At 40.6% G+C, this 18,166-nt stretch overlaps 2 protein-coding genes across 5 annotated transcripts; both read right to left on the bottom strand.

The window, feature by feature from the left end:
* Positions 1 to 1,675: 1,675 nt before the first annotated feature.
* SCAP (SREBP cleavage activating protein) lies at positions 1,676 to 12,447 on the bottom strand. 2 transcript variants are annotated; one of them, XM_020959541.2, is made up of 7 exons: positions 11,150 to 12,447; positions 7,740 to 8,120; positions 7,483 to 7,666; positions 3,012 to 5,307; positions 2,758 to 2,951; positions 2,331 to 2,685; positions 1,676 to 2,259 (listed from the first exon to the last, which is right to left on the bottom strand). In XM_020959541.2, the coding sequence occupies exons 1-7, from the start codon at positions 11,425 to 11,427 to the stop codon at positions 2,081 to 2,083; spliced, it is 3,867 nt and encodes a 1,288-aa protein (XP_020815200.2). In that variant the 5' UTR covers positions 11,428 to 12,447; the 3' UTR covers positions 1,676 to 2,080. The 2 variants fall into 2 exon arrangements, with proteins under 2 accessions (XP_020815200.2, XP_020815201.2); XM_020959542.2 differs by lacking the exon at positions 11,150 to 12,447 and adding an exon at positions 8,607 to 8,744.
* A 953-nt stretch (positions 12,448 to 13,400) lies between these two features.
* LOC110189446 (transmembrane protein 164) lies at positions 13,401 to 17,057 on the bottom strand. Of its 3 annotated transcripts, none has more exons than XM_020959519.2 (5): positions 16,158 to 17,057; positions 15,116 to 15,511; positions 14,867 to 15,059; positions 14,704 to 14,804; positions 13,401 to 14,199 (listed from the first exon to the last, which is right to left on the bottom strand). In XM_020959519.2, the coding sequence occupies exons 2-5, from the start codon at positions 15,449 to 15,451 to the stop codon at positions 13,810 to 13,812; spliced, it is 1,020 nt and encodes a 339-aa protein (XP_020815178.2). In that variant the 5' UTR covers positions 15,452 to 15,511; positions 16,158 to 17,057; the 3' UTR covers positions 13,401 to 13,809. The 3 variants fall into 3 exon arrangements, with proteins under 3 accessions (XP_020815178.2, XP_020815177.2, XP_086689168.1); XM_020959518.2 differs by having other exon boundaries at positions 16,807 to 17,057; XM_086833042.1 differs by having other exon boundaries at positions 16,050 to 16,404.
* Between the last annotated feature and the right edge of the window lie 1,109 nt (positions 17,058 to 18,166).

Raw genomic sequence — 18,166 nt, 5'->3', positions numbered from 1 at the left:
TTATTGTAATATTATTTAATTAATTTTTTTTATATATATTTTTATTTGCTGCACTGTGATTTAAATAATTATCTCTCTATATTCTATATTTTGCATAGATAAAAAATTATGCTTAAACGTAATACTTCGATAATATGTACAGAAAAAAATTAATGCCGGCTGATTATATAAAAGGAAATGGCTCCAAATGAAAGGCTTACTTTATCAAGTTTGCGAAAAATATGGTAGATCCCCCCGACACGGCCCACACATTAGGCACCAAAAAAGTTCGTTGACTCACATCACTGTGGGCGTCATTCTGTAAAGTGACTCTCATATTCGTGGTCAATTTCTTGACTGGACACCACAAAATTGACGATTTCAGGCAAGCATTAACCTCATCGGCAGTCGTAGATTTCGGAGTGACGCGATTCAAGTCTAAATAACCAGACTCTGATTAGGTCCTTATACATAGCAAAAATGTAATTAATGAACTCCAAAAACTTTAAAATTCTTTTCACTGATGGTGATATTTTCTCGGGAAGTGCCTCCGTGCATATGAAGTCTAATACTATGAAAAGTTTTTACCCGAACAAAAGTAAGTGTCTTCGCTGACTGCTAACTTACTAACAGCCCTAGAAAACGCTATAGATTTTGATTTATCACAGAACTTTTTCGAAATTGCCTTACTAACCTAATAATTATGAACTAAAACTAAAACAATTTCATTCAACAAAATATTCTGAAAAAGATAATAAACAATTTTACTACATAATGAAAAACGATTTAGCAGATGCTGCAACAAAAAATGCAAAACACAATGGAACTTTTATTTATTTAAGGTGGAGTCTAAATGATGCCATTAATAAAATTTTTACACAAATAAAGATGGATTGTGAAAGAACTTATAGTTTATTCTTCGTACTCTCTTCTACAACCACACACAACTTTCAAGCCAATGTTTTTAGAAAAGAGGACTACTTCAATCGTCTGGAAACAAAATAACTAAATCGGATTTAAAGTGGACACTCCTTTGACAAATACAGTCTGTCCAAATAGTCAACAACAACCCACTTTACGACTCATGCAACTCAATACAAGACCTCTTACAGATCCTATTGAAATGCCTAAAATACGCATGACCAAGAAATCGGTATCTCGATTTAAATACACTGACATCTATGAATTATGTAAACAGGAACCAATAATTAACTGGACATGTATAACTAATTCCATCCGTTCGGCTAACTTAAACATATAATTTATACTTTTTATTTTAACTCGATTAACCCGTTCAATACTGGGCAACCAAAGAAATATTCTTGTTTAATAGAAAATACAAGTTAATATTGTCTTTGAATATTACAAATTGTCATTTGCCGATGTGCACCACGTGTGGCCGTCCAATTTTAGGTCGTCTTATAGCAGGCATTATTAAAAAAACAATATAATTTTATATTATTACTTATAATAACAAAGACAATCAAGAAACGAAATTATTAACAACAATAGGCCGCAAGATGAAACAATGCACAACTTCATTTTTGTTGTTATACAGCGACGATCAAAAAAGAACAAAGCAAGAAGACCTAAATTCGGAAAGCAGCAGTTTAAATACCAATTCAGTTTAAACGTTGAAAATTTTTCACTTTTGATGGCCCTTGGGACAAAGCAAAACACAGTTTAAAAGTAACTATGCATTTTACAAAATGGGAGTTTATTTGTGGTAAGTTTTACTTTTCATATAGAAAATTAAGCGTAGGGGATTTTAATAAATATACATATAGTTTTAATCTAAAATTTAGTCATTGTGTTATGCTGAGGCGTTTTAAGACACTATTTTTAGTTAAAATGTAGTTACGCAAAAATATATGTGTATATATATTTAATTCATCATTTAGTTTAGATCCATTAACCTATCAAAGTTGTTTACACACTTGGTGTTCCAATATTACAACTAAATCATAGTGAATCATAATAACTTAAATAAAAAGCCCCACTGGCTAAATCGTAAATATGTTTGAAAACCATATTTCAATTTGAGTTAGTTTCGAGGCTATTCAGAAAACCAAGATCTAATGATCTAATGATCCCCACTTTTTCAGTGGCACTTATCGGCCACTATGGGAAAGCGCACGACGCGGATCTCATTACCATAGTCGCAAATCACGGAATCGCAGGCAAGCATCATGATTTTTGGGCACAGCTGTCGATTGGCAAAGTCCAGTTTGACCTCGCGAGCCGGCTGCCCTGTGCGCACATCCCACACGATGAGAGAGCCTGCGATATTATTATTATGTATAAAATAAGTTAAAAGGATTTGCAGACTTGAAAGCTTAAAAGGCACGTACCCATTTTACTGGTTACCAACAGCGAAGGAGTAAGCATCAGTAAGCTCGAGTAGGCATTGGAGATATTGATGGTGGTCAGCAGGTTGCCCTGGAATCGCTCCCACACGCAGATCCGCTCGTCCGTCCCCAGAGAGATGACGTAGCTCGGTGCGCAGGCAAGGCAGCTGACGGCACCGTCATGTGCCTGAATGTTGTACATACATGCGCCCGTAAACAGATCCCAGACGCAAAGTAAGCCGTCCTGTGAACCAGAACCTCCGGTGCCCGGTTGCCACCGGTCGACAAACAGGCAGGTAACGGGTCCGCAGTGTCCGTGCAGTGTATACTCCACATCCGTCTTGTTGAGACAATACACCTTTTCACAGACAAGAAAGACAAGAAAGTTAAATTGACGGGATTTCAATATGGGTTTGCTTTGCCCATGTACCTTAAGTGTGTGGTCCTGACTGCCGGTGAAGACCATATCGTTGGCAACCTGCATGCATGTTATAGGCTGCTGGTGTGCGAGCCGTACACTCTCCAACGTAATTTTCATTTCTTCTTTGGTGGTCTTCGGTGCCATATCCTGCTGGCAGCGCTGCATCAGTCCCAGGCTCCCAGTTGATCCAGTTCGGACGTGAGCTTCACAAGAGATAATTAATTTGTGAAATTGTGTCAATTGGATCTCCAGGTATGACTTACTACGCCTGTATGCGGAAGTAAATCCCCAATCGATCTGCTTGCCCTTATAGTATGTCTCCAGACGATAGAAGTCCAGGCGTCCATTCAAACGCGCCACAATCACCCGGTCTCCATTCAGATGAATGTGGGTGATGCCTTGGTTTCGCTTTGCGTCCTCCTGGTAGGCGCACTTTAGCACGCCGGCCGGAGATTCCCACAACTCTACTCGCCCGTTGGCGCAACCGACTGCTATGAGGTTGTCAAAGTAGTCTAAACACCAGACCGGCGACACAGGTAGCTTGCGCACTAAAGTCTGCCCGTCCGACCTTGGCTGCGAGATCTGCATGTCTGAACGGGCAATGCTTGCCAGCTGCTCCCCGCTACGGGCATCCCAAACGCGGATTTGACCTTTGAGGCAGCAGCTAATGATGTAAACCCCATCGGAGACCAGACACTCGATGCGGTGCTTATGACCAGCGACTTGCGTCGGCACGCCCTCAAGAATTTGCTCCGTCTGCTTGTGGGGCGCTTCGAACTCGTGCCAACTGGATCGCCACTCGGCATAGTTTCTAGTGCAGATGCAGCGGTAAAAGACGACCATCGTGTAGCAAAGCACGAAGATGCTGATGCAGCAAAGCAGAATAGCAAAGAATATTTCCATTGGACTCTTCGGGACCAACGGCATTCCACCCGGCATAACCATCGGCGACTCGCGATGCACATCATCATCGTTAAAGTCCAACGGATCTAGGGCAGCAGCCAAAGCCTTCCATTGAAAGTTTTGCTGCAGTTGCTCCTGCGGATTTCGCAACAGTGCAGCTAGCTCTGGAGTGAGAGCGTGGCTTAGGCGAATGCTGGGCAGCAGGGTGACATACTGGCCACTCAGTGAGACGTTATATTGCTTCATTATTGTCGACCAGTGAAAGTTTGAAAGGAAATAGTTTAGGTCAAAGTTAGGGTACCGCAGTCGCAGCAGTTCTTCGCCCGTCTCATTCACTTCATTCGTGAGGGCAGGAGGTGCATCGTTTGGTGTGGAGTAGGCGCTGCTACTAGGTGTGGAACTCGTAGTTGTTGTTCGCTGTCCGTCTGCCGTCTGCCACCCCTCGAAAAAGCTGCTGACAGCTCCTCGCCCCGCCTGAAGGCGCCGCTGCAGCTCCATAGTGGCTGTCATCGTCCCATTGCTTTGCATGCTGAACAATTGCTCTAGACACCCTGAATTGTATACTATAGAGCAGATCCAAACAATCATCCAGATCATAAAGGCGCGCTGAAAGAAGCGAGTACGCGCCCAAAAGTTCACAATCTTTATACGCTTTGGAATACGCTGCTCCACTGGCGAGTGTCCAGGGTTGACTAGATTTGACCGCTCGCCGACACCAGCGGCATCAGCAAAGCACAGTTTCGGATGAGACTGGGAGCGCTGGAAGGTGCCCGGAACAAAGGTTGATGGCATCGTCGTGGCAGCCCCGAAAAAGCGAAAGTCCTGTCGCCCAGCAGTCCCCTGAGTACAACTTAACATCATCTTTGGGAGATGCTTTGCTTCTGTTGTGTATTCGGCCCGTTTTATGTTCATAGCCAGGATAGTCGAGAACAGTAGCATCTGCAGCATAAAATCTGAAAGCAAGCCGACTATTGCAAATATGCAGAATTCCTGGATGACGGGTACGAATGTGGCGAGGCCAATAGTTAAAATGGTAATCTCCGTTAGCAGTGTCTTTGAAATGTGCCAGCCCTCCTTGCTCAAAGCCTGGGCCACGCGGATCTTCACATCGAACGTCTCGTCCATGGACACAACACTCTTCGTGATTACCAAGCTGTTCTCCAGTCCCACAAGGATGACTAAGTACGGGAATATGTCTTTTGACTGCAGAGATATCGTCAGGCCGAAGAAAAAACAGAGTCCTAAGGACATTGCCAGACTGCCAGCTGTAGTAAAGACACTACACAGGGCTAGTAGGAAGCGGGAGCGGAACACGTCGATCTTGCGTACTGAGAAGTAGACGTAGGCGAACACCAACATAAACGCCACCGTGTATGGTACTAGCTCCCACATCCTGTATTCGCCCGGGTAAAATATGTAGGTTATTGTTGACGGCTCCTCCGCATATGCAGATGACTCGGGCAGCGGCGGGTAGTGTCGGAGTAACTTGTCCTTCAGAGTTTCCAAATATTCCACGTCATTGTGCTTGAGTACCAGAGTCAGGGCATACTGGATAATCCGTGAGCGAGCCCGCAATGGGTAGCGCTTAAAGCCCGTATCCTGCATGGGTAAGCCAAAAAGCATTTCAGCAGCGGAAACTTTCGACTTTTGCAAGTTCTGGAAAAAGATAAAGTTTGCATAAAATTAAAGTATATTTTTAGAAGAGAGTTAAAATTAAATTTACTGAGTGACGATATATAAAGGGGTAAACATTTTTATACCCTCACTGGGTATTATAATATCAGTCAGATGTTTGCAAAGCAGTGAAGAAGTCATCTCCGACTATTGGATCAGCATAAACAGCGGAGTCGACCTAGCCATGTTCGTCTGTCCGTTTCCAAACAAACCAGTCTCTCAGTTGTAAAGCTATCTGAATAAAACTTTGCAGTTAGTCTTCTATATACTTTCACTCGGTATATGTATGTCGGAATGGGCCAGATCGGACTACTGTATCATATAGCTGCCAGAATAATTAAAATTAATCGATGACAAATTTATGGGTCTTTACATCTCATATTGACAAAGGCCTTATAATACATTTGTCAATATTTTTGAATTAATAAAAAATATAGAAATAAATAAAAGTAAATTTAAACAATAATATATATTCTGATTGGGGTGATATGGTTTTTTGAAGGTATTATGCACTACTGATCTGGTGGGGTTAAATGAACCCTGTATTCGGATTGAGCTATCCAACAACATTGTACACTTTATCATAATCAGAGCCCCAAATCCAAACTTTTTTTATACCCTTGCAGGGTATTATAATTTCAGTCAGAAGTTTGCAACGCAGTGAAGGAGGCACCTCCGACTATATGAAGTATATATATTCTTGATCAAGATCAACAGCCGAATCGATCTAGCCATGTCCGTCTGTCCGTCTGTCCGTTTCTACGCAAACAAATTAATCTCTCAGTTTTGAAGCTATCTAAATGAAACTTTGCAGTTAGTCTTCTATATACTCTCACTCATATATATGTCGGAACGGGCCGGATCGGACGACTATATCATATAGCTGCCATAGGAATGATCGGAAAATTTTTACAAAAAAATTTAACATTTTTAGTTTTTAACAGAATCTGATCAAATTTGAGATATAGCCATTTCATATTATTCTACAATTTTGTGTAAAATGTTATGAAAATTGGACGACTATATCATATAGCTCCCATAGGAACAATCGAGAAATTAATTCAATTAAAAAGTATAACATTTTCAGTTTTCAACAGATTTTCATCAAATTTGATACATAGCCATTTTATAAGAAATAAAAGAAATTAATAAAATTAAAGATTATAACTTCAGTTTTCACTAGATTTTCATCAAATATGAGATATAGACAATTTATTTTAATCTACAATTTTGCGTAAAGTTATAAAAAACCGGACTTCTATATCGGTCAACACTAAGTAATAATATCGTAGCGTATGAGTATCGGGTAAAAAAAAACCAAACAGACGTGAAACTCTTGACCATGACCCTAACGGACCTTAGATTCCGAGTCAGTGCGTAAATCTGATTTATCAAATTTTTCATTTCATTTCCAAGTTTCTTATCAGCATACCTCTTAATATATTCCGTATAAAGTAACACTGTAAGCTTTAACGCGTAAATTCATTTGCTGATTTTCCCTTATCTCAGTTAAAATATCCTCGATTCCTCAGTGGCCAATTTACTTGGAATCTTACATTACAATCACAGCCATGAAATATTTTTATATGCCGAGTTTTTAAATTGTTAATAAAAACTTTCCGCACAAGCTTATTATGGAACCGATAAAGATTAAAGCAAGGCAAAGGGTTATTTTTATTATTAATTTTGAGATTTTTTTAAACATATAAAAGTTGCGGTCAATGTTGTCGTCAAAGCAAATCGTGTCAAGTGTGAATCACTCTCCTGCGATCGGAGAGATACACATGCATATATGTATATACTCGTGCATCGTATCTTTAATGTGTTTAGAAGATTCGCTAGCTCTCAAAGCGGAGAGAGAGCTATTAAGCGGTGTGTTTTGTGTGCTTTTCATTAGCTTGAAACAAATCGGCTTAGACAACTCGGTAGCGTTCACATTCAAATGCATACATATTGAAAAGCAAAGGTCTGGCTTGTCTACAGTCTAGAGTCTAGACTGCGAAAAAGTGTGCATAACACATGGCGCTCAACCTAAGGTAAGGTTGCCAACCGCAATCAATGACGTAGTGAGACAGCCTAGTTTTAGACGGTCAACTTTTGCTCCTTTAAAACAGATCTGAGTTATTTACACAATTTGAAAAGAAATAATTCACTTACATGATACTGGAATATTGTGTTCAAAATATTTGTGTCCCGGGTGAAGTTCTGGGCATTTTGTGTCCATAGGTTGGCCGGCGAGAGCAGTAGACATCCGTACTCTGGGAAGATCTGTCCCAATTGCCCGTGAGCCCCGCGCTTCACGTTCTCCACATGCAAACAGTTATGTTCCAGGGTGCGTTGGCTGGGAGGGTATAAAAGGAAATCGAGTCAATTAGCATCTCCGTGGCTGCAGTCGGTTTTCTGATACTACTCACTTCTCGCTGCTTTGGTGATTTCTCACAATTTCAAGCAATTTAAAAACTTCGTAGAGCGGCGCACGAAACGCATCCATCAGTTGCATCCCCTCGGTCCAGGGCAGAACGCTTGCGCGCAAAGTTATCTGCTGGACGTAGAAGGCAGGGCTGCTCTGCGCCCAGGGTAACACTGGCGGCGGATTTCGGTCTGTGGCACTGGCGTTAGATAGAAGCTCAGGACCAACAGTCGCAGACTTGGGATCTCCGGGGGCTGGCTGAAAGGGCGGCTGAGCAACGGTGGAGCTACTGTGATTGTAGTATGCCGGCAGAGGGCCGGCGTCATAGGGCAGCACAATCTTGGTGGGTATTGTCCCGGGCAGCGGTATGTTGATTAACGGATAGCTATACAGGGAGAGTGGAAGCGAGAGAGAGAGGAGAGGGTTCGTTACTGGAAGTGCTCGGCTACTAATTGGCTTGATTTGCTATTTTAAGACGGGCGCGTGTTTTCTCACAGCCGTTCGTCATCTAACGCGTGGCTTAGCGGCCAGTAGGCGTGTTTTGGAATCCATCACCTATCAACAATTCGCGTTTTAAGTATTCAAGGTCAGCGGGCCATCGAGAGTTTGCCAGCGTCCAAGACAACAGGCGGCGGGCGCTGACCATGCCGCTTTGCAGCGATAAGAGTGCTGATAAGTGAAAAAAAAAACACTACGAGGTAGCTTCCAAAATGTACATCGCTCTCTCGATAAGCCAAGCATCGGCTCTGTTAATTTTGCTGACAGCCACCGGTTGCCAACTAGCTGATTGCGATGAGTAACCGGTGGAGCCTATCTCAGTTATATGATTTGTTATCAAACAAATAGGTAAATTCCCTTATTGGGACATTACATTTGAATACTAGAGCTACCCCAACCATAGCTATGGTGCGTGTGCATATGGCAGAATATTTGTATCTGATATGAAACACATGGAATAATTCAAGTTATGTACATATGTCCTCTTAGTCTAGACGTTGTTTACTAAAAATCAAAGGCATTATAGATTATCCCAACGTCGCTTCCTTAGTTTTAATGGAATCAAAACAACAACAAACATTTAAAGCCACAAATGTAGATATGATATTGGTACATACTTTTCAAGTTCAAATCACCAAAGTAAACTAATTTCTAGCACTGACGTACAATTAGGGTTCATGTGCGGGTCTGAAATCGTATAACTGATAATCACCGACATTATTATAGTGCAAATGCAGTCAATCTAAAAGTAGAATCTCTGCTTCATAGCCAATTTAAGTTTTATAAAATGTAGCCCCTAATTTGCCTGTCTTTTATATTTCTTATATAAACGGTCGCGTAAGCGTAATAACGACGTTATCGATTATCAAAACACCAAACAAGTTTGCTCAATGTTTATGGGAACACATCAATCTGTCATGTTCTGCTGATCAGCCAAATCACTCCTCACAGAATGTTATTTTTGAAATCCATTATCAGACACTCAATGTTTTAAGCTCAAATGATATATAAACATTGGTTTTCAGAGCGTAAGCGCGCATTAGCCCAAAGCGATCCCTTCAAATGCCCTTATTTGTATTCATAAGGGCTCCAATACGATATGAACAGCCAGACATAGCTAAATCTACACTACTGGTGATGCCTATCAGATATATACATGTATAGAGTTCGTGGGAAGATGTCTCTTATGCTCTCCTGACTATTTTGTTAAACCCTTGTACAAAAGACCTTTAAATAATAAGATAGTATCTATAAAAGACAGTAAAAGTCTAAAAATAGAATATACTTCCAGTAAAAACTTTATGAAAATCCGTTTTATTTAAAACAAGAAAGGAAACTAACTTTGACACGCCGAAGTTTATATACCCTTGCAGATAGAACTTCGATCAATGGGAATTAAAACAAAATAAATTATATATATTTATGTTAAAAAAAAAAAAAAAACAATTATAGTAAAGCCTACTTTCGTTTTATTCACCTATATATATTATATTTACAGCTTTACATTATCTAACGATCTTGTGTATGGCAGCTATATGATATAGTCGTCCGATTTTCATAAAATTAAAATTAAAATTCTAGAATAAAAAAACGGATATATCTCAAATTTAATGAAATCTGTTGAAAACTTGAAAGGTATAATGTTCAATTGCATTAATTTCTCGATCGTTCCTGTGGGAGCTATATGATATATAGTCCGATTTGCATATAATTTACACATACACAAATTTGTAGAATAATATTTGATGGCTATATGAAAAATTGATCAAATTCTGTTGAAAACTGAAAAAGTTATACTTTTGTTTTGTACAAATTTACCGTTCGTTCCTATGACAGCTAGTCGTCGGATATATACACGAGTGGGATTATATAGAAGACTAACTGCAAAGTTTCATTCAGATAGCTGATAGATAACTGAGAGACTAGTTTGCGTAGAAACGGACAGACGGTCATGGCTAGATCGACTCGGCTGTTGATGCTGATCTAAAATATATATATTTTATATGGTCGGAGGTGACTCCTTCACTGCGTTGCAAACTTCTCACTGAAATTAAAATGCCCTGCAAGGGTATACAAATAAATCAAATAATTGCTATAATCCGTATAATTTGGTTTGACACAATACTACGCCTATAATTAATTTCGGACATATCCGATATTATATTTCAGGACTTTAGAGATACAAGTTCTAATTGAACATTGTAAAACGTTTTTTTGTTCTCCCTTTATTTTGAACAAAAGTCCTTAGAACATCTTTTTTTGACTTCACCTCCAAGATTTTTAATAGAATTGAGTCCTGGGGATTGAACTGGTCAATTAAAAAAGTCCACTGTTTACGCTCAGAACCAATTTGATAATTGTTTCTAGTAGATTTCATAATACCGATGGTCGTCCGTGGTAATAAAATATTCAAAATTTCATTGGTAGTCATAGTGGATGTCGTTAATGGTCAAGTTTGACCAACTAACCAAAGCAGTCCAGTCAAAGCAGGCCCAGGTGAAGATTTTCCAGGGGTTCGTTTCACTAATTATTTTCAGGCTTACGGAGTAACTATAACTACTATATATTGCTATATCTTTGAGTTTATAATAATATATAATACTAACAACAAAATAGTTATAATAAAAAGTGATGCACTCCAAACTTGTCCATCCTTCTAGCTGCAATGCAAACATGCCTATTTTGGGTGTTTAAGATGGCTCTAAAACTGATAAACTAGTTTTCTTTTTAAAAAATGCAGACCTGTTCAAAAGACTAACATGGCTAGATCTATTCAACTGTCGGCGTTGACTGGATCGCACTTTCCCTTCAATGCGTTGCAACTTTTTAACTTAAATTATAGTACCCTGTAAGGGCAACTGCTAAATCAATCATATTGCATAAGGAAAATACATATAATTCCGAGTCGGCACTAACCACGAGAGCAAAATCGCCATGAAGGCAATACTGGACGCGCAGGTTGGATAGCTAGACAAGAAGAGCCCGTGCTTGTAGTAGAAGTGCGATACGGAGGCAGGCAATCCGGCAGGTGAGGACGACCCAGTACCAGCACCTGAGGCAGCCACCGACGATGGGACAGCGCTGGGCGGCTTGACGGACAGACCGCTTCCGTTGGATGCTGCTGCTGCCGTGCGCGGTGACGTCGACGCCGCTGCCGCGGCCGCCCTGGCAGAGCCATCTGTTGCGGCGGCCATGATGTCCGCAGAGTTTACACCAAAATAAACACACACTAGAGTAAGCGCACGAAGGAGGCTGGCCGCACGCAAACACTTACACGCCCGGCGTAGGGAGGGACAAAGAGCGACAACGACGGAGATGTAGACGGAGATCAAGACTCTGACCACGAACTTTGTTCTAGCGCGAAATACAAGTTAGTCTTGTCGGTGGCAAATTACGCAACTTCGCATTTGCAACGCATCACCTGCGTAGGCGACGCCACTGCCGCCCGGAGTGCGGTATTATTTTTATTTATTAATAGCGTCGATTCGCTGGCGCCCGGTGCTGGCGGCTTCACTTTGCGGTTGGGCTGTGATCTGTCGCTGGGAGCCCCACTGTATCGATACATTTTCTTACGCGCTTCCTCAATCCGCGGCGATTTGCATTACGGTTCCAATTCTGATTCCTAATTTCTATTGATTTTTCTTTTTCTTGCGCTTCATTCGCACCTTTGGCCCCAACGTTATTTGCGCCGTGTGCTTGTGGTTGTCTTTGCCACCGTCGCGTCGCACTTGTTGTTGCAATTAATTGACGTTTTCGCGCATCTTCAGCTCTCACATACACTTTCACACATAGGGGTTATTCTGATTAAAATGTGCGACATCAACGCCACTGCCACCGGCGCTCTTTCAATTAAAACAAAATTCTGCCCGGCCGCTGCGTATTGTTATCAAATTATGGCAAACGAAAGCCAAGAAATGACTACTTCACCGCATCAAGAACTTTTGTAGTGCAGCTTTTTTGCATTTCACTCTGGGCTGCGGCGCTTAAAAACGAACGACCTGAGGGATGATTACGAGCCGGCTATATACACATTACTGGGCGGTCGGAAGGCGACAAGTGGAGTCTTTCGGCTGTTAAATATATAACTCTAATTTGCACTAAACACGTTTTTCTCCATCAAGCAATTGCTGCGGCGCGTCGTCAGAACAAAATGCTCGTTCGCCATGACTCAACGTGAGCACCCTGTGGGCTCAAACAGCTGATATGTCAGTGGTGAGAGCGTGAGCAAATTCATAGGCCTTACCAAACATTTTTTTTCTCAGCTGGGGCTGTTGATTGATAATATGTTTATGTTAACAAATACGCTAAACCAATTTAGATCCAGTTTTAGTACGGAACGGTAATGTTGGTGGGCGTTTAAAGATTGCAGTTTTTTTTTAAGTGTGACCACTCTTAAATCTAGTTCCTTGGCATTTTTATCGTCAAGCTGACGCGGTCACACTTTATTTATAACCGGGTCTATTTAAAACGATCACGTTTAATGCTTTGTTTTACCCCTAGGCGCCTCCATTGGAGAATCTGGAGTACATGTAAAATAAACTTGGATTGAATGCAAGAATAATATAGCACCAGCGGTTCAATATATAAACTCTTTTTGCGAACCCATAGAGCAACGGTTATATATAGCTGGCAACTGAAATCCAATGGCATACAAAGTGACAGTGGCTTGAGAACTGGGAAATCGGCCATTTTACCCCGATTGCCCACGACTTCCTTGTTTATAATTCTACAGATTCCTCTCAGTTCTTTTTGATGCAATTCTATATGAAATATGAAATAACCCAAAAATATTCATATATTCTAGAAATTTAAGAATCATTGAAAATTTCCCAGAAAACATGAAAGTAGGAGTAGGAGAAAATATGTTTCATAAACGGCGACGTTTTAATTTGTTATATTATTGTTCTTATTGTTGCCATATCACGCCTATGGCAGCTGTATTACGAAATAACCAGCTACAGATATAAGACTATCTGCTAAGATTCATTTAGATTTATGTCAGAGCCGAAGATCATTCCTTTACTACGTTGTAACATCTTCTCAAAAAAAATAATTCCTTGCAAGGACCTAGATATTTAAAAATTACTCAATTCTACAAGTACAAAATTTATGCAAACATAATTTGATATTTTTCGGGTTCGTAACCGAAAGAGCAAAGTCAATCCGCTTTGAATTTGATAATTTATTATTTGATCACTATTGTCTTACAACTATTGAAATGTACACTATTGTTATTTATTGCTGTTTTATAACTTTTGACATGACACAATAGTAAGTCACAGGTTTCCATCGAACAATTCGATACATAAAATATGTAACTTTAAGAACGCGTATAAGTTTCAGATAGAAGTATAACCTCGATGAGCATACAAATTAGCCTTAATTGTTATTATGTACATGTCCTTGGCGAAAGACATTCACCTTTCAAAAATCATATGAAATATATTATATTTTACTAATGTTGGGCTTTGGAACTAGCTATAAAACATAGTCCCATGTGTAACTAAACGCATTTCGTAAATTGACAGGCATAATAGACGCTGTATGCATTCCAGAACCCTCTGGCTGGCCCTATACTAGTCTATCTTAGTTGTGGGCATTGTATACTCCGCCGACATGGCCGCAATGTCGCCCACGTCATGTTGATGAACTCCTCCTGCCGCTGCTGTCGCCTGGGTGTTGTACCGGTGCCGGATTAGGGCCTCCGTAGCCTCTTTTTGAGTGGCGTAGTCTGGCGCAGAGAGCTGGTGATATTGAGGCACTTCGTTCCCTGCTTCCGTCATACCGCCTGATCCATTAAGGACGGCGCTGTTACGACTGCCACGTCCGAAAAGGAGCACTGTGCCCTTGCTTAGCAGTGGACAGAGCAATGTCTGGTGGCAACAGGCGAACAGCCGGTAATTAGGACCCTGGAATGGATCTGACATTGCCGCGCAAAGCATGTGGTCCAGATTAATTCCCGTGAACTGCGGGTAAAATTATTATTAGTATTACTATTTAAATTCAGTATGAAAAGTAGAAAAGTACACATTGTCCCTAAAATAAACCGTAAATTGGTAATACTATAAGATCAATAGAGATTTGGTATTGCTATTTATATCAAATTTGAGAGTCTTAAATTTTGTGTCAAATTTTATGAAAATCGGACGACTATATCATATAGGTGCCATACAAACGATCGTTAGATATGGAGCAAAAATGCAAATCTGTGAATGTAAAACTGCAAATATAATATGTATAGGTGAATGAAATGAAAGCAGGTATTACTTCATTGTTTTTTAAAATAAATATATATTTTATATTGTATGGATTCCTAGTCATCGAAGTTCTATCTGCAAGGGTATATAAACTTCGGGGTGCCGAAGTTAGCTTCCTTTCTTGGTTAAATATACACTTATTAAAAACCCATATGCTACTTATTAACTTCTTATAATGTACTAAAGGATTTCTTTTAGTACTTTTCTACCTACAATTGAGAGCGGGGATAGAAGGACGAAGTGGTAGAACAGCATAAAGGCTGTTCCTATGTGGGACCAATGAAATTCACCCAAATCCTCGACAGTGTAGGCGCCTGAAAGAAGCGCAAGGATAAAATTTAAAATAAAAAGCCCAAGTGGTTACTGTAATAGTTACCGCTTCGGATAATGTAGATCGGAATGATATAGAGGAGTGCATGCTGAATCCAGTAAGTTGCCTGCTCAAAGGGATAGGTACGGCCTTCCACTTCCGGGAAGACGAAGGCAAGAAAAGGTCCATTCAGGTTACTCATTTGTATTCGAAACAGCGCCGTCGTCGTCTTGGTGGGCTTTGCAGCCAGGAGATAAATCTATAGCATTTATATATTTGTAAATTCTTTTATGAAACAAGATTTTAATGTCTCACCTGCAAACACGTTTGCACATGGCAGGGATTCAGGGCGAAAATCATCGATTGGCCTGAAAGCTTAAAGCCCATTTCAATGCCGAAAATAACGGACATGGCGATTAATAGAAGCAGTCTCGTGGGGCTGTGCGGCTTCTGGATCTCGTGGAGTGGTGGCAACTTTATCGGGGCAAGTCTCTGCCACGAGCGGCGCATGATGTAGATGAATAGGGCAGACAGCAGAATCGTTTCTATCCATCTTCGCCTATCTGTCATGTAATTGATGCACTCTGGCCCCGTCGTCCTTGGAATCTCATCAGTGATACCTCCGATTGCCCAATCCCAGTCCCAGCCCATTTTCTGGCGTTAAGTTAAAACTTTGCAGTGAGATTCTGATCAGAACTTTAAGTTTCAATTCTACAAAGAAAAATGATTTGAATATACATAGTTAGTTATTTTTAAGAGCGCAATGCTTATTGATCTGTTACCACCCCTGTCCTAGTTTCCATTTAAAATTAACCACATTGCGTGCTCCTATCAAGGCAAATATAAACTATCCTGCCGCAGGGTCTGCAGGACATAGCCAATTACTTTTTCCCTGTACTTGGGATCAACAAACTAAAGTTAAAAAAAAGAAAATCATATATCTTATATATGAAAGAGTATACAAATAGTATATCCTGCCTTAACACGTTAAATACTGTTTTTAGGGTAGGGTAGGGAATCAATTAAAACCAACAATTATCCAACAACGATATTTAAGAATATATTATTGTAGTCTGAAGATGTCTTCAATGGCATGTTGTTATTAATGAAAAGAAATTTGTTTGGAAACTATGAATGTTGCCGCGTTATAGGTAAATGTTACGCAAAACAGATTTTCGGATGCACTTCAAATTACACCGTTGCTTAGGACACTGTAAAAATTAAAAGGATATAAAAATGGACTCCATGCCTTTGGTTTTTGTGTTTAATCCCTTTGCGATAGGTGTGTTTTTGCCTGAGCACACAGGAGGGAGCTAGGAAGGACTGGTTCCTTAGATGTCAGATTTAAACAGCAAACCTAATTTAACTCTGGACAGCGAAGAGCGACAGACATATAAAATCATGTCGGCGTTGACAGTTGCCGCAGCTGTCCGTTGGCCACCTGCCAAAGGCCAAAATACAAAAGCTGAAATGCGAAGGCAGAGACTTCTGACTACTGTGAATGTGTGTGAGCACGTCGGGCCTCTTGTATTTTTAGCCAGCCATGCATTTGAAGCACACTTTTGAGCGCTGGTCTGTCAACATTCGATGATGGATGTCGGATCAGGCCACGTATTTGGCCTAGGAGGTAAAGGTGCCGGTGCAGGCGCAGGCCAAATAACGGTGCATACCACACGGGGGGGAGGGGGTCAGCGCTCTCATTGGTATTTTCAGTGTCAAGAGCACGAGAACAACCTGACCGCGTGAGTGGGAGAGCTAAAGTCCACGCAAAGCGAGAGCATAAAAAGCTTCGAGCGAAAAAAGAACAACTCAGACAGACGTAAGGCGCTTATTAAACTAAGGCATGGCTGATTTGTGGGTTCCCCGTTTGTTTTCCGCTCTTCCGCTTTCCCACCCCCTTTTCGGTAACACATTTCCTAGTACCCACATTTCGCGTCCTCAGACTGCGACAACGACAAAGTCTGGCGACACTTGGTATTCGATTTTTCAATCTGTCAGCAGCGTACCTATTGGTCCTTCGCCTGGAACAGACCACGTGGTCTGGGTTGAACCTCTCCGTAAGTTCTCGGCTCCGCGATGCACTAGCACTGTCGACTATACCGACCGAAATCCGTAACTATCGTAAATGCACCTGTCTTTTTTCGCTCAATAACATTTTGCCTGCATATCTGCATTTGCAATGCAAATTGCGGGCGAGAAAAGTTAGCGAAACAAAGCGCGACGTTGGTGCTGGGCGAATGGCTGTCGACGACTACCACTGTGTTTTGTTACCCCGTATAGTCCTTGCAGAACTTTCTCTCTCTCTCTCGCAGTGCGAGCTTCGCTAAGCTTTCCCTCTCTCGGACTTGAATTGGGCGCCAAAATGTTTCCACATGCCGGCTGTTTTCGGTACACAGATGATATTCATAAGCGCAGTTACATATACATGTGCACTAACATACATATTCGACCATATGTATGCAAATTTATATATGTACATACTTATGTAAGGTATGCACTCAGACCACGGGCGGTTGCAAATTGGATTAGCGATGGCCGATGGTGGGGGGCGGACGACCCAGAAATGAGAATCACTCAGTGACGCCACAGTCTGTAGTTATTGTGTGTTATTTCTAAACTTAACAAAAAATGTAAAAATATTACTCTATCTTTTTATGCCGGTTTAAGTTATTATGTAAATGATGAGGTTACCAATAGTCATTATTGTTTTTATAAACTGTAAAGACTTATTATTTATTAATCAACAGTAGAGTTGACCTAGACATGTCCGGCTGTCTGTAATACAAACTACCCTCACTTTAAACCAATCTAATTAAAACTATCTAGATGGTATTTTTTCTATTGATTGTATGGTGTTTCTTCAAACACAAATAAGAAAAAAAGTTCAACTTCATATCTGAGTTATTATTTTAAGCCTTTTAAAAAATAAAAGAAGTGCCCAAACGCATTCCGTCAAAACTTGAGAAAAATAAATTTTTCCTTTTTAATTTTTGGTAAGTTACCATGGAAATAAAAATAAAATATAAATATATATATATGAAAGACCCATCCAAGATATCCTATCCCATTTTTTTATGCTCCAAAACATAGTAGGAAAAGCATGGTAACAAGTTATACTCGTTCACAGTTTGTAATGGGTAGTGCGGCCACGCTAAGCCAAAAATGCCCTTAGTTGTTTGAATGTTTTTCAGGTTGGTAACGTAGTTTCGAAGTCCTTGAGGATCGAGGGGTTTTTGTCGAAGGCAAGTGATGCAAAACCTGACAGCATGTGTCGCAGCCAGGCAATGGACCTATGACAATTCACACTAACAGTATACCTTCTTCCGTGGTAGATGCAACAAGATTTTTATACCTTTGCGGGGTATT

The sequence above is a fragment of the Drosophila serrata genome, unplaced genomic scaffold (genome assembly GCF_035046125.1).
Source record: "Drosophila serrata isolate PLE 108 unplaced genomic scaffold, ASM3504612v1 contig_267, whole genome shotgun sequence".
Lineage (NCBI taxonomy): Eukaryota > Metazoa > Arthropoda > Insecta > Diptera > Drosophilidae > Drosophila > Drosophila serrata.
The sequence above is the reverse complement of the archived record's forward strand: the minus strand, read 5'-3'. Positions and strand labels throughout refer to the sequence as shown.

What these genes read in the sequence shown, in the direction of transcription:
- SCAP (XM_020959541.2), bottom strand. Translation starts at nt 11,427, where the DNA reads ATGGCCGCCGCAACAGATGGCTCTGCCAGGGCGGCCGCGGCAGCGGCG. An exon ending in AATCACCAAAGCAGCGAGAA is followed by an intron (nt 7,667 to 7,739) that starts GTGAGTAGTATC and finishes ATACCCTCCCAG; the next exon opens with CCAACGCACCCTGGAACATA. An exon ending in GTTGGTAACCAGTAAAATGG is followed by an intron (nt 2,260 to 2,330) that starts GTACGTGCCTTT and finishes ATAATATCGCAG; the next exon opens with GCTCTCTCATCGTGTGGGAT.
- LOC110189446 (XM_020959519.2), bottom strand. Translation starts at nt 15,451, where the DNA reads ATGGGCTGGGACTGGGATTGGGCAATCGGAGGTATCACTGATGAGATT. An exon ending in GATCTACATTATCCGAAGCG is followed by an intron (nt 14,805 to 14,866) that starts GTAACTATTACA and finishes CGCTTCTTTCAG; the next exon opens with GCGCCTACACTGTCGAGGAT. An exon ending in TTCTATCCCCGCTCTCAATT is followed by an intron (nt 14,200 to 14,703) that starts GTAGGTAGAAAA and finishes TTTTACCCGCAG; the next exon opens with TTCACGGGAATTAATCTGGA.